At 54.6% G+C, this 15,481-nt stretch overlaps 1 protein-coding gene across 1 annotated transcript in view; it reads left to right on the forward strand.

The window, feature by feature from the left end:
• Positions 1 to 11,236: 11,236 nt before the first annotated feature.
• The window catches only part of LOC111156208 (protease, serine 27), a 6,501-nt gene continuing 2,256 nt past the window's right edge, over positions 11,237 to 15,481 (forward strand). The window contains 4 exon segments of the mRNA XM_022516946.1: positions 11,237 to 11,407; positions 11,410 to 11,637; positions 14,489 to 14,515; positions 15,187 to 15,349. Of these exon segments, the coding sequence (XP_022372654.1) occupies positions 11,284 to 11,407; positions 11,410 to 11,637; positions 14,489 to 14,515; positions 15,187 to 15,349 (542 nt within the window). The 5' untranslated portion in view covers positions 11,237 to 11,283.

Consider the following 15,481-nt stretch of genomic DNA (forward strand, 5'->3'; position numbering starts at 1 on the left):
GCCTGCAAACCTAGCAAAGCCCCGTGAGGGTGCACTCAAATGTCCAGGAGCCCCTGGAAGCCGAGGCCTCACCGGCAGATTCCAGCTCTCACCAGGATCCTGTCGATCATGTGCCAGGGCTTCCCTGCGCAGGTGGATTTTCAGCCAGGATGCTGACAGGGCCCAAACTGAATGTCAGCTACGGACAGGTAAACAGCCACTTCCCCAAGGCCCCAATTGCCCCTAAATGCCCAGCTGCTCCAGCCCTCCCCTAGACCTTCCCAAACTCTATCAATTGAAAAGTTCATGCTTGGGGGCCTCTGGGAGGCTCAGTCAGTTGCACAGATGACTCCTGACCTGATTTCTGCTCAGGTCATGATCTCAGGGTCCTGGGACAGAGCCCCATGTTAAGCTCCCTGGTCAGCAGGGAGTCTACTTGAGGGACTCTCTCTCTCACTGTCCCCCTGCCCCTCCCCCCTGCTCTCTCTAATATATAAATAAATCTTGGGGAAAAAAAAAAAGTAAAAGTTAATGCCTGTCGAGGCATGGGGCCTCCCAGCCTCTTGAGCAAGCCTGTTCTCATTGTTTAGAACTGATTATTGAATATGTTTAATGTCACCCTTGCACGTGTTCTGGGGGGCGGGGGTGGGGAGTAGTGTAGGAAAGGGAGGAAACTAGACTGTGCTGGTAGAGTGGTTAATATCCCGTCCACTTCTCCTGCTCTCTCCCAACCTGGTTAACACTCCCAGTCCTTCCCAGCTTGCTCACTCGGGGCCCTCAGTCTGTTCTAGACCCACAATATGCAGAGCAGCCCGCTCCGATGACGGCTGACGCTGCTCCAGGATCATGTGGACTTCAGTTCCGACAACAGCTGGCTGCCATGCTCAACACGTGGCCTCACCTCCCCCGTACTCTGCTCAACGCATCGTCTTCCCCACTGTACAGATGAGGAAACGAGCTCAGAGAGGGGAGCAGCAGGGGCCGTGGGAGGCCAGGAGTCCAATGCCCCAGGGCCATTTTAAGGTTCTGATAATCCCTGACCATACGGTGTCAATCACACGCACCTACACCTCTCCCTACTATATGCCTTGTATTGTATGTACTATATGGACCCGTAACTATATGCCTTGAGTTGCTGCTGGCTGTAATGCTTTCAAGATATTAACAAGCATCTATTCATTTCGATTTGGCAACTCCCTTTTCCTATGTGAGAATAACAATTGTTTTTTAAAAAAAAAAAAGTTTTTTCAGGACTCAGACATTTCTAGGAGCCCCATGGTGCTGCAATGACAAAAGGCCGGCATAGGCTGAAACCCTGGTCTTCTCAGGGCATGTCCAGCTCCTGCCCCTCCCCCTGCAATATGATCCCCACTCGACAGGTAAGCAAAGCCCATACAGGATTTCTCTGGGTGCAAATTAACCAAGGACAGTGACTCACCCGCTGAGGCAAAATAACGTGACTATTATTGAGACTTAACCATTACAGGAACACCTGCCCAGGCAAACAAAAGGTGCAAATAAACTGACTCTCCCACTTCTCAAAAATCCATTTAAAACCGCACAACTTTCGGGGCGCCTGCGTGGCTGAGTGGGTTAAGCCTCTGCTTTCAGCTCAGGTCATGATCTCAGAATCCTGGGATCGAGCCCTGCGTCGGGCGCCCAGCTCAGCACGGAGTCCGCTTCTGCTTCTCCCTCTTCCTCTGCCCCCGCCCCCAGCTCATGCTCTCTCTCAAACAAATAAATAAAACCTTAAAACAAAACGAAACACCCGCACAGCTTTCAACAGTTTGCATTAAACAACAGTCGAAGCTCCAAGACTGGAAACCCTCACCTCACTGGGACCACAAATCCTTAACTTTTGTGCCTGACCATGCTCAACTAGGTAGCCCGAATCTCACCCAATCCTGATTAAATCCTGCCTCCAAAAGCCCTCCTTAAACTGGCCCCAAACCTCAGTACTCAACGGTGCCCTCCCACCACCTCCTCGCGCTCCCCCTGAACAAGACAAGCAACAGGTGCTCTCGACGCTGTTCCCAGCTTGTGACTCGGTGACGACCGCGCTGGCGCGAACGTCTCTGCCTCAGAGCACCGCGTGAAGGAAGAAAGTTGGCGTCTGCTGCAGAAAGTGAGGCCCAGCGGGGCGCGGCGCCTTGCCCACGGTCACGAGAACCGGCCTGCGCCGCGGGAGAAGACAGACCCCCGGTCCCCCCACCGCCCGCGGGGCCCTGCCCTCGTCTGCGCCCCTGCCTGCAGCCTCCGTGCCTCATCCCCCCGGCGCCGCTGACTCAGGAGGAAGCTCGGGTGGCTCGTCCCTCCGCACTAATCCAGCCGGACTCAGCACCCGGAAAAACACACGCGACTCCGCGGTGACTCACGGACTCCTAGCGACGAACGACGCGCACTCGCACGGGTTCCCCAGCCGCCCAAAGCGCGGCCACCGCGCAGGGAGTGCCGGGAACGCGGTCGGTCGACTTCCGGCCGCAGGGGCTGCTGGGTGGGGAGGTGTGCCCGCGAGGCTGCCACGCGAAGAGCCGCGGGCGGAGAGATCGGGTGGCGCGCGGGCGGAGAGATCGGGTGGCGCCCGCGCGGGCCCCGCCGGGTGCGGGACTCCGGAGGGGACCCCGGCCGGGGTAGAGGGGAGACGCCTCCCGACTCGGAGCTGAGACCTGTGTCCGGCGTGGCCGGGAGCCCCCCAGCTCTTACCTGCCCCCGTTCAAGAACTAGAATACGAACCACCAGGAACGGGGGGCGCATAGCCGGGCGCGTGCTGCACCGGCTAGTGCCAGTCCCGAGAGCCCCCTTGGGCATCTTGCAAGCCGGCTGGCAAATGCTCATGATCTTTAAACAGTTCTGTAGACCTACAACTAAGTTACATTAGAAACAAGCAAACTGGAAACCCTCTTGCTAACTATTGTGCTACTTTTTACTCTGTCCTATGCTCTACAGACTTATTGTCTGCATTATGTCCGCTCTGCCTGCTTGCGGACGTTTACTTCCAGCCCCCCACTCCGGGACCCGGCGGTGGTGCGACCCGAAGCTTCCTCCCTGGGCAGGTCCGGGAGCAACCGGGAGAGGGAGGTTGGGCGGGCTGTTGTAAAGTAAACTTCCATTGGAGTAAACCGGGAGCGCTAAGTATGGGGGCTTCTCATTGGCTGGGCTGTGACAGTCTCTCATTGGCTGGGCTGTTGCCAGGGCAAGAGGAAACCTTCCTCCTGCTGGGAGAGTAAAGCAGCATCCACCTGCGGGGTGCGTTGGTGTGGCCGTTCCTGAGTGACAGGGCTGAGAGTGCCCCCTGCTGGCGTCCTGACTGCCGTCTAAAGGAGGTTTCCTTTTTACCAATTTTCATAATAAACACTGGGGGACTCTAGAAATCACAACTCCACCCCGCTCCCCCAGAGCTGGTTGTTAAACATTCCCCAGCACATCCCTTAGTGACACAACAACTAGGATAGACAGTCAAGAAAATAAGGCCCAGGGCTTTTTTGGACCTACCCAGGGACGCAATCAGCCTCCTCTTTATAAAGGCCTCCTGCAGGTTCTGACCATGCTGCGCACAGAGCATGTTTGAGGAAGGGAGGGAGGAAATCATGTGCTACCCTGGGCTGTCAGTTTACTTAAGGTCGGCTTGCCTAACCCTGACCCTGACTGTGACTCTCACCTGACCTTTCTCTAATTGTCCTAACAGCCTTCACTGCACCCGTGCAAGGCCTTGAATGCCAACACTCAAAAGATTTTGCCTGGTGAATGTCAGCTAGGAAAGGATTTTGAATTGGGGTGATAAAATCCAAACTTTGCTTTCGGATGAGAATCATGCCCGTGTGGAGGACAGCCTGAGGAGAGGGATGAACGGACACCAGGAGACCAGCCTGTTCATTTGGGACTTTGTTCAGTACCCACTGTGTCAGACCTGCAGAGATGAGCGTGAGCCACAATGCATGGCTCCAGGGAGTTCAATCTAATGGGGCAAGAGACAGTAAACAGACAATTACTATGAGTGTGATAAGTGCATTGAAAAACACAGATCAAAGTGCCAAGGGGTGACTCATTCTTTCTGGAGGAGGTAAGGAAGCTGTAACCCAGCCAGGACTAGTGGGGCTTGTAGGCAGAGGGAAGTTGTTAAAAGGAGGAAGGGGGTGGAGCTCCCAGGCTGACAAACTGCCCTGGCAAAGGGCCTTGTTTGTAGAGGGCCTAGGAGACTGGACTGGAACAGAGAGGCCAAGAGGGCGGGGAATGGGAGATCGCCTGTCAGCTGTAGGGGGCAAGAAGCCAGTCCCCACAGAGTGGGATTGGGGTATGTTCTCTATTATTCTCCAGTCATGAGCTCTGTATCTGCAGTGACACTCACCTTTCCAGCTATATCTCCCACCTTCCTTCTGTGCTCCTGCCAGAAAGGAATACTGTTTGCAGCCTGACTCTGCACATGGTACCCTCTGCTCTTATGCCCCAAATGCTCTTCAAATACACATATGCTCTCTTTCTCTTTTTTTTAAATAAAAAAAAATTTATAAACATATAATGTATTATTAGCCCCAGGGGTACAGGTTTGTGAGTCGCCAAAAGTAGCACTCACCATAGCACATACCCTCCCCAACATCCATAACCCCACCACCCTCTCCCTACCTCCCTCCCCCTGGCCACCCTCAGTTTGTTTTGTGAAATTAAGAGTCTCTTATGGTTTGTCTCCCTCCCGATCCCATCTTGTTTCATTTATTCTTTTCCTACCCCCCAAACCCCCCACATTGCATCTCCACTTCCTCATATCAGAGAGATCATGATAGTTGACTTTCTCCAGCTCTCTTTCTCTCTTTCATTCACATGCTCTATTTTGTAAATTCTACCCAAATTTGTCTAGTTGAATGTAGGACTCAAAATCATTCCATAGAACAAATTAAAGAAAATAAAACTGCACAAGTGGGGGGAGTGCCAGGCAGAGGGAGAGGGAGAAGCAGGCTCCCTGCAGAGCAGGGGATATGGGGCCCAATCCCAGGATTCCAGAATCATGACCCGAGCTGAAGGCAGTCACTCAACCAACTGAGCCACCCAGTTGCCCATTGTTTTAATCTTTATGACATTTGTTTCTGTTTTTGTATTCCAGGGTTGTAAACACATTCTATATTTTCTTCCAATATGTTTATAGTTTAGGGTTTTAAAAACATTTTTGTGGATGATGGAAAGTATTTTTTATGTATTAGCTAACTTTTTTTCAATGATGCTTATTGAATAATCATTTCATTATCCCACTGATTTAAAGTGACATTGAAATAAGATACATCTGCGTGTATCTGTTAGGAATATACACAACATATACAGAAAGATTAGGGATACAGAAAAACTGTCTGATCTCACTTATATGTGAAATCTGAAAAGGTCATTCACAGGAGCAGAGTGGTTGTTGCTGGGGCTGCAGGTGGGGGAAATGGGGAGACAATGGTCAAAGGGTGCAAAATTCTGGTTATAAGATGAATAAATTCTAGGGATCTAATGTACAGCACAGACACTGTAGTTAATAATAGTTAATAAAATAGTTAATAAATAATTAATAAAATGCTTAAAATCTGCTAAGAGATTACACCTCAAGTGTTCTCACAACACACACACAAAAGGTTACTACAGGAGGTGATGGATGTGTTAATTAGCTTGATTGTGGTAATCGTGTCACAATGTATACATATATGAGACCACAATGTACGCCTTAAAGATATACCATTTTTATTTATTTATACTTCAATAATGCTGGATGAATAAATAAATAGACAAATAAATGTTTATAATAGAGAAAAAGACAAAGGATGAACAAACTCTACAGTTTAGCAAAAGTGAATCTATTTTTCACATTTTGTAAGGTCATTTCATCGGCAGAGCGGTAGATCTGGTTCTTCTGTCCCTGAGTAGGTTTTCTAGAGATATCAGAGAAAACAACTGCCCTTGTTTATGAATTCTGAGAAAATCTGGAGAATCGCATGGTGGACATAGGTGACAGGTCACATGATGTCTGTCCTTATCCTGCAGCACCTTCTCAGCTCACCCAGGTGTGCACCATTTCTCTCATTAAAATTTCTCAACACCAACCCCCCCCCCCAAGAAGAAAGTCCCACAAGCTCTTAAAAGACCATATTTGACCCTGAGGCTTGGTCTTTTGTGGACATGTTGTGATTTGTTGGACGCCTGTTCAGGATAATGGTTCTGTGGCGAGCTCTGAGCACCCAAGTATCCAAAAGTACAAAAGGTTTAGTCCAAAAACAATCACAGCTATTGTGAGAAAGAGGAGGAGATATTTTGTCTTCAATGTTTTAGTCAAACAAGGCCTACCTAGGAGAATAAGTGTCGAGGGCTGGTCAGATCGGTCAACTTTCTCAAGTGGCTTTCAAAAACTAGGGTGCCTGGGTGGCTCAGTGGATTAAGCCTCTGCCTTCAGCTCAGGTCATGATCTCAAGGTTCTGGGATCAAGCCCCGCATCAGGCTCTCTGCTCAGCAGGGAGCCTGCTTCCCCCTCTCCCTCTGCCTTGATCTCTCTCTCTCTCTCTCTCTGTCAAATAAATAAAAAAAAAACTTTTTAAAAAAGCAAAAAAAAAAAAAAAAAAAAACAATGGTTGGTTTTACCTCTTTTTTGGGTCAGAGTAAATTACAGGCACACAATTTTTTATACAGATTTTATTTATTTATTTGAGAGAGAGAGAGAGCATGAGCAGGGTGAGGAGCAAAGGGAGATGGAGAAGCAGACTCCCTGTTGATCATGGAGCCCATGGGACTCAATCCCAGGACCCCGGGATCATGACCTGAGCTGAAGATACTTGCTTTACTCACTGAGTCACCCAGGTGTCCCCAGGTACAAAATTTTTTTTTTTAAGATTTTATTTATTTATTTGTCAGAGAGAGAGAGGGAGAGAGAGCAAGCACAGGCAGACAGAATGGCAGGCAGAGGCAGAGGGAGAAGCAGGCTCCCCGATGAGCAAGGAGCCCGACGTGGGACTCGATCCCAGGACGTTGGGACCATGACCCGAGCCGAAGGCAGCTGCTCAACCAACTGAGCCACCCAGGCGTCCCTCCAGGTACAAAATTTTTAAATAATTCTTAGCTAGGGTGGAAATTCTTGTACCAACCAGTGACACCCAGAGTGTTGGATGTCTTCTGAGAATTTAATACATAAGGTTCCTAATCAGGTATTGGTTACCTGGGAGTTCGGGTTAAATGCATGAGATGCCTGAAAAACAAATGCAAAAAAGTGGAACCTATTAACTTTTCACAGTCTACATAAAGTTCTTGGCGTACCAATTCACACAAAATGTACAAACTTTGTAATCATACAGGTCATTTTCCTTGCCTTGTACTTTATAGTTGTCCTATGCCTTATATCTACATGTTACAGCAAAACATAGTTTTTGCTTTAAATGCTCCTGTATTTTAAAGAAACAAGGAGGAAAAAAACAGTATTCTATATTTACCTACATAGTTTCCATTTCCAGGGCTCCTTTTTACTCTCTGAAGATCTGTGATTTCATCTGGGATCATTGTACCTTTAGTCTGAGACCTTCCTCTGGCTTCTCTTACAGGGCAAGGCCTATGGGCAATCCATTCTCTTAGTTTCATTTAACTGACATTGTGTTTTTCCTCTCATTCTTGGAGAGTATTTTCATAGGACATGGGTTTTATGGGATTCTGGGTGGACAGTATCATCAATGCCACTACCATCATTATCATGGTATTCCAACATGAAGGGGGTCCACTGTCTTCTGGCCTCCCTTACTTCTCAGGAGAAGTCAGCATGTTATACAAGCTTGAATGAAATGAAGGTTCTTTAAGATTCCCAGCTTTCTACAGATAAGAAACAGGTTGGCAGAGAAAATTATCCTACTATAGACACAGATGGTTTCCTATGGAAAAGGAGAGATGATTCAGAAACCAGAGCCCAAAGCCCAGAGGGTGGTATGGAGAGTCATGAAGAACGACTTCCAGGGACTCCAGACAAGCCACACTCCCTGCTTCCAGTCAGAGAAAGTAGCACTATGTGCCCAGCTGGATTTCAGAACTGCTATGGACCAGCGACGCTTTGTGTGGTTACAGATGATGGCTGCCCTGTCCCTTCCTCGCCGTGTGTGTGTTGGGATCCCAGAATGGGATGAAGCTTCGGGGGCATTGGGCACACCTTGCAGTGTATTTCCTGTGTTTCCTAACTTGACTCCCTGAAGTTAATGATTGCTTTTGTTGGTGGTGTTCATTTCCTTTGTACTACCCACACTTTCCTGTTCTGCACAAGGTCAATCCCATTAGGGACTACATCAGTTGCTCCTTCTCCTTGTTCACCATATCCCTCCATGAGATGCCCTCCTCTCCTGGACATCCCGTTAGCCGTTATCCTTGGAATGCCTTTTGCCCTTCTCCTGGAGTGTACTCCCTGTCCCGGATCTCACGTCTTCCTCTGTCTCGGCTTCCATCTTGTTTTGGTGGAGCACATCCTTTCGTCAGTTCATGAGACTGAAAAGAGCATGCAGCGGCAGATGGCATGATGGTAACGATGTTGGCATTCCTGTTGCTTATGTCCCAGTGTCCCAGTGAGGACTCCCTGCCCTCTCTGCTCTGGAGCACAGCTGTCCTTCCAGCTCCCCCTCACCAGCATCCTAGAGGGTCCCTTCACTGCTCTTCTGCGTTGGAGCTCCATGTTCCGCAGCACACATTTCCTAAATTCCTTGCTGCACTCCCACAGTCAGACAGCATCTCTCCTCCAGCAGCTTCCCAAGGACAGTGCATGGGGGCTACATTTTTTGAGATGTCCCATGTCTGAAAATGTCTTTATTTGACTCTCATGTTCACGGAGAGTGTGGTGGTTATTGCTTCTTACTGACTGGTATCTTTCCCTCTTCCTTTCTATTAACAAACTGTCCTGGGGGCACCCCGGTGGCTTGGCCAGTTAAGCATCAGCCTTTGGCTCGGGTCATGATCTTGGGGTCCTGGGATGAACCTCACGTCAGGCTCTCTACTCAGTGGGGAGCCTTCTTCTCCTTCTCCCTCTCCCACTCCCCCTGGTTGTGCTCTCTTTCTCTCTCTCAAATAAATACATAAATACAATCTTTATTTTAAAAATAATTCTGTCCTGGGGCGCCTGGGTGGCTCAGCGGGTTGGGCCACTGCCTTCGGCTCAGGTCATGATCCCAGGGTCCTGGGATCAAGTTCCACATCGGGCTCCTTGCTCAGCGGGGAGCCTGCTTCTCTCTCTGCCTCTCCCTGCCACTCTGCCTGCTTGTACGCTCTCTCTCTCTGACAAATAAATAAATAAAATCTTCAAAAAAAAAAAAAATTCTGTCCTGTGGCCATGTGGCGGCATTTGACCAGCCTGGGGCGATCACACGGCCAGGAGACAAGTTGGCCATTTAATGTCCTTTCCTGGGGTGGTTCATCTGAATGGGGCAGAAAAGGAGCTCTGTTCCTCTCAGCTGGCTTTCCTTAGGGGAAGACATTCTGGCTGGCAGCCACATTCCTGGCTTGGGGAGTCATCCTGGGCACCGCAGAGAGAGGTAGGGAGCATCCTGGGGACAGAGAGCCAAAGGCAGCCACCCGGGGTCCTGCCTCTCTTCCTTCAACTGGAACATCGCAGCAAGGTCGCACAGAATGGGTTCCCACCAAGCCACCAAATGTTCCATGAACATCCCTTGTGTTCCACGAATCTAAGCTGCCTTCCTGTCACTTGCTTTCGAAAGAAATCACCTGATCACAGACATGTTCTGTGAACATGCTGAACATTCTGCCCCCTTTTCTCTTGGATGCTGGACGATATCGCTGCTGTTGTTCTAGAACTGAAAACGTCTTTATACTTGGGAATTCTACTCATGGCCAGATTAGTTTCTGTTTTGTTGATTTGTTTGGTGTTTTTTGTTTGATTGTTTGTTTTTGCCATATAAACACAACGTGGCCCACTAACACGTTACTGCTTACTCGGAATAGCCTGCCAGTAGCCAAGTCGTTGCATCAAAGGAAATAACTCTTTTAAAAAGCTGAAGCCACGGACCGACCAGCCGGCTCCCGGGAGAGCTGCGCCCACCAGCCGGCCCACTTCCGCACGGCCCCGACCGGCAGCATTCCTCCGCCACCTGCTAACTCCCGGCGGGAGAACCGGCCTCTCCCGGCTGGCTCTGATTTGCATTTACTTGATTAAGGAGGCCGGACCTTTCTCAGTAGGGCCTATTAGTCAAATTGGTTGTGGTTTTGAAACACTTTCCACAGTTCACGATAAGACATTTTTCCCTGTAAAGAATGCCTCGTGGTCTCCGCGCTGGGAGCTGCGTCTGTTTTGTCCGCCTCGACAGTCCCGGTGGCTGGGTCGGTGGTGGCGGGCACCGCCTGCGCTCAGGAAACCGTGCGAAAGGAACGAACCGGCGAACGAACAGGGGGTGACGACCCCCCGCAGGGGGACCGAAGCGAGAACCCGGGGCGGGGCGGGGTGCCCGGGAGACACCGCGTCCGCGCGCCCCGCGCTGCAGCCCGCGGCCACCAGGGGGCAGGGCCGCGCCGACCGGCTGCGCCACGCGGGCCCGGGCCGGGGCCGGGGCCGGGGCCGAGGGCCGCCGCACACCCAGCGTGCCCCGCGGCGGGCGACCCCGGCCCCACTCACTCCCAGTCCGCGCCCGCACCCGCTGCGCAGGCGGGAGAACCGAGACAGGGCTCCGTCCGCGGCCCGGCGCCCACCCGCCGGGGCTAGCGGGGGTCGACGGAACCCGGTCCGGAGCCGGGACCCCGCTGCCCGGGCGGGGAGTGGCTGCCTCAGCCCCGAGTCCGGCCCTGACGTCAGCCCCGTGATTCAAATAACTTCCTCTGGAGACTCTTCCGCCGCGGCCGCAAGTCCCGGAGCCCGGCAGCCGCGCCCACCGGCCCGGTCTTCCCAGAACGCGCTTCCGCCCCGCCCGCCCCGGCCCTCGGGTGCCGGGAACCCCCCCCCCCCCGCCCCCGGCGCCCGGGGAAGGGGGCAGCCCCGGGGGGGGGGCGGGGGGGGGGCCCACCCTAGTTGGGGGGGGCCCGGGACGCAGGTTCTCCGGGGGCAAGGGCCTGTGAGGGATGCTGGGGTCAGCTAGGGATACTGCCCCCACACCCGCAGCGCACCCCTGCCCTTCGTTCGGTAAGCACCGGTGACCCGGACTTCTCCGTGTCCCCGTCCTCATCAGGGTAAACCACAGACCTGATGCCCTGATACCAAGTTGGTGCTCAATAAATCAATGAATGAACCAATCAATGAATGAATGAAACAGGGAGGGTGGTGGGCCTGCTGCCGTCAGCTTATGTGGGGCCTGTGGCCAGTTGGGGGGTGTCTGGTCAGTGATGGTGGAATCCCAGACCACAAGCACCCAAATGGGGCGGGCACACCCCTACCCCAAGACTCTAAGGTATTTTGGGGCGAGGGGTCTGCTCTCTTGGGGTTCAGGCACAGGTCATGGAGAAGTTGGAGTTCTGGGGCACCTCCTTCCACTGAGAGGAGCTGGGCGGGCCGGGCCAACAGGTCAGGCGGCATAGCCAAGCCGACACTCACCTCCAGCATAAAACCCCACTTCATGGAGCCCTGCACCTTGAGCCGGTGCTCACGGACCTCCGGCCCCCACTGCGCCCCAGCCCGGTGCCCCCGCCAGGCTGAGACCATGAGGTGTCGGCCAGCCATGGCCCTGCTCCTGTGGTTTGGTGAGTACTGGGTGCTGCAGGAAGGTGGTCCGCCTCCTGCCCAGAGGGGCGCCTTCTGGGCTGCCTGGGGCTCGAGAAAATCCCCCACTCCACAGCCAGACCTGGGGCTGCAGCACTGGCCTCCCTTTCACACCCAGCGGGCACTGCTGGGCAAGTGGGAAGGCTCCAAGGTTCACTCTTGGGGCAGCGACGTGCGGAAGGCAGGATGAGGCTGGGGGAACAGGTCCAGGAGGACCCTGTGGCAGAAACATGTGAGGGGCTCTCCTCCCTCTGTGCCCCCCCCCCCGTTCTCTCTGTTGCTCACGGGCCAAGCTCTGGATTTGGGGTTTCTGCTTCCTCCCATCTCAGTCTCTTCCCATCCCCAGATAAAGACATGGGGCTGCATGTGTGCAGGATCTGGACTTGGGGCCCCCGAGTTCCAAAGCCTTGGATCACCTTGTGCTGGACAGGGGGAGGGGTGGCTGAGATGCCACCTGAGCCTGGAAACCCTCAGGAGGCGGGAAGGGGTTCACCATAAAGTGGGGGGCGAGGGGTGCAGGCTCTTGCCCCCCCCAGGCAGGGAGGATGTGTGGGGAGGAGCAAGGCCTGCCTCTCTTTCCCCTCTCCCAACCCTGGGTCAGGGTCAGCAGGTGCCAGCCAGGGGGACCCCACCTGTCAGGCCCCTTCCCACAGGGCAGGCTGCTCCCTGCCCAGGAAACACTCCCGCATTCCTGGGCTAGCCTGGCCGGCCCGGTGCCACCTCACTTCCCTGTCCTCAAGTCACCTCCCAGGGCCGGGCCAGGTCACTCCAGCCTTCGACTCTGCCGGGGCTCCGGGCTTCCTACCAGGGGTCAGAGGACACCAGGGTGGCACTTCAGTGGGGAGGCCCCCATCTCCCCAGGCTCCACGGGGCCTCCCCAACCCTTGCTGCCTGGCTTCTGCCTCCTGGCTTCCTGGCACAGGGATAATGACATTTTTGGAGGAAGCCCATCTCCCCTTGGGGTGTAATGCCATGATTGCTCCTAATGGGGTGAGTAATCACGGTCGTTGCCAAAGTGGAAACAGCAGTGTGCATCCACAAACAGCTGCGAGCAGGAGCTGTGGGCTCCTTCAATGCCATCCTCACCCCCCACCTACTAGAACCTTGGGTCTCTCCCATCCCCACCAGCCGAGCCCAACCAGCTATAGGAGGATGGGAACATTGGCCCAAACGGGGGGGCCTGACACCCCAGGTGGCTCACCCAGCCCCTGACAGGACACCCACCCTGCAGAGCCCAGGACTCCACAGCATGCCTTCCTGGTCAGCCCAGCCCCCACAGCTGTTCTCCTTCTCTCTATACATTCCCTGGGCTCAGGGCCCCTGGAAGGGGGCTCCGCCTGGACTGAGCTCCTGGGTCCCTAGGTGAATTGAGACCATGATACTCCCTCCACAGCGAGGTGGGCAGAGCTGTGTGTGGCCCAGCAGGAGGACAGAGAGCTCAGGAGCAGGAGGCAGGCTTCCTAGACAGACCGCACAAGCTAGGAGGGCTGCTCAGAGGCAGTGGCATTTCTCTTGGGACTCGTAGGATTCACATGAGTAGGGACTAGGAGGAAAGGGCCTCTAGGCAGAGGGGTGTTGTTAGCAAGCACCCAGAGGTCAGAAGTCTCAGCCTCCATGAGAAGCAGAGTTGCAGGAAACTGGGTTGAGGAAGTCTGCAAAGACTCAAGAGGGGGACCCACCGGGCCACAGGAGTGCGTACTTGATCCTGGGTGCGCACAGCGGACCCAGCTGCATGTAAGGGAAGGGGGGCTGGCTGTGGGGGGAACCAGAAGGCCCTGGAGAATCTGCACAGGGAGGGAATGAGCCTGAAGGGACGTCAGTGCCCGTGAGGACTGGGGTAAGCTGACATATCAACCAAGAGCAGAACCATCAGGGCTTACGGAGAGCAGCCGGTTAGGTGTCTTCAGTCCAATTAAATTATTTTACACTAGGTAAGGGGGACTGGAGGGAACAAACCTCCCAGGGGACACCTGCACTCTAGAAGGGCACCTGTTAACACAAATCAGGCACTGGAATGTCCAGGGCAGACTTCCTGTCCCCATCACTGGCCTGGGCAGCATGCCTGCCCCCACGCTTCTGCCTGGCACCCTTGCTTCGAAAACAGTCAGTCCTGCCTGTGCCTGCTCAGCCCCCTGGGGCCACCTCCTCCCCGTCACAGCTTCATCGTCCAACCCCACCTTCAGCACTGGGAAGCGCACCCCCAGAACAATGCTCTAGCAGGAAGCATGGGGGGCCTTGTGAAAGCCCCCAGCATTGTGGAGAGGCGTGGCTCCGCCCCCGCAGCCCCTCCCCTCCGGGGGCCTGCTGACCTCCTCTGGTGAGAATGAACTTGCCACACCCTCAACTGGACAGCTTCTCCCCACCTCAGCTCTGATCAGATTCCCCACCCCCCAGTCAACCAGATATGCTGGAGGCGCTGGGAGACTGGCAGGTATTTCTAGAGTGTTGTGACACTGGGCTGGGGTGGAGGTTTTCCTGTGTGCCTCACTGAGTCCAGAGATGTGGCGGGGGGCGGGTCCCGGGGATACGGACTCTACTCCGCCCCCTCTGCCTTCTCCCCTGGTGGGGTGGCCCAGCAGGGGGTCTCAGGCTCCTACACACTGAAATGCCGGACAGGTGTTCGGTACTTAGGGGTCTGGAATCTTGGGGGGACTGACCCATGATGCCACTGGCTGGCTTCTCTCTACTCCCTGGAGACCGCAGAGACTTGAGCAAGACTCCGGGAAGAACCCTAAGGAGGAGAAGGGGCTGCCCTGACCAGCGGTGGTCAGAGGGGAGGCAGACCTTGGCTTTGGCAAAGCAGGCTGATCACCCCTTTTTTCTCACCTCCAGGGACTCAGGGAGTCGCGGCATCAAGTGGTAAGCATCTGAGGCCCGTGGATGGGGTCAAGGGCAGGGGCCCGTCTGAGAGCAGCAAGACTGGCCAGAGGCTCGCACACACCCCTGGAGCGAGGCCCAGAATCCAGGGGTGGGGCACGGGGAACCCCAAAGTAAGGAACAGCTGTGGCTCCACAGAATGAGAGCCAAGACAGGAGAGGAGGAAGGCCTGACAGACGGTGCAGCAGACACGGGAGCCCAGCGAGGCATGACGCACAGGGGAGGCAGGCAGGGAAGCGTGACAGCGGAGAGGCTAAGGGCCATCTAAAATCGTTCTGCCGTAACAGTAACAGATGCCACAGGGTCACCTACATGTGTGGGACCGTCCCAGTGCCTGCTGTCCCTCCCAGAGCCTGTTTGCCGGGCCCTGGGTCAAGACCTTTCCAAGAATTATCTGAATCCTCTCCATGTCTCATGACTGGGGAGGTAGGCCTGAGGTCACCATTTCAGAGGTGAAGGGTGGGGGAGGGGGGCTTTCCCACAGCCAAGAGGGGTCTGCCTGTGACCGGTCGCCCACGCCCTTGACCTGCCCAAGGTCTCCCCGCAGATCAAGGGTAAGGAGGGCCCAGAATTGGGCAGAAAGTGGAAACGGGAGTGTGGGGCTAGGAACCAGAAGGACTCCCAGTGAGTGCCGCCCCGGCTTTGTCCCCTAGTGTGCGGGCGCCGGAAAATGCTGAACCGGATGGTGGGCGGCCAGGATGCCTTGGAGGGCGAGTGGCCCTGGCAGGTCAGCATCCAGCGCAACGGAAGCCACTTCTGCGGGGGCAGCCTCATCACAGAGCGCTGGGTCCTCACGGCTGCGCACTGCTTCGCCAAGTGAGTCAGTGGGCCCCAGGCTCCCTCCACACCCAGCACGGGCTCGGCGGGGCTCCAGCACCTCGGACAGCGCCATAGCCCAAAGGGAGGACCCCCCCCCCCCCCCCCCCCCCCCCCCCCCCCCCCCCCCCC

This window comes from Enhydra lutris, unplaced genomic scaffold (genome assembly GCF_002288905.1).
Source record: "Enhydra lutris kenyoni isolate GAN:26980312 unplaced genomic scaffold, ASM228890v2 scaffoldscaffold45, whole genome shotgun sequence".
NCBI classification, from domain to species: domain Eukaryota; kingdom Metazoa; phylum Chordata; class Mammalia; order Carnivora; family Mustelidae; genus Enhydra; species Enhydra lutris.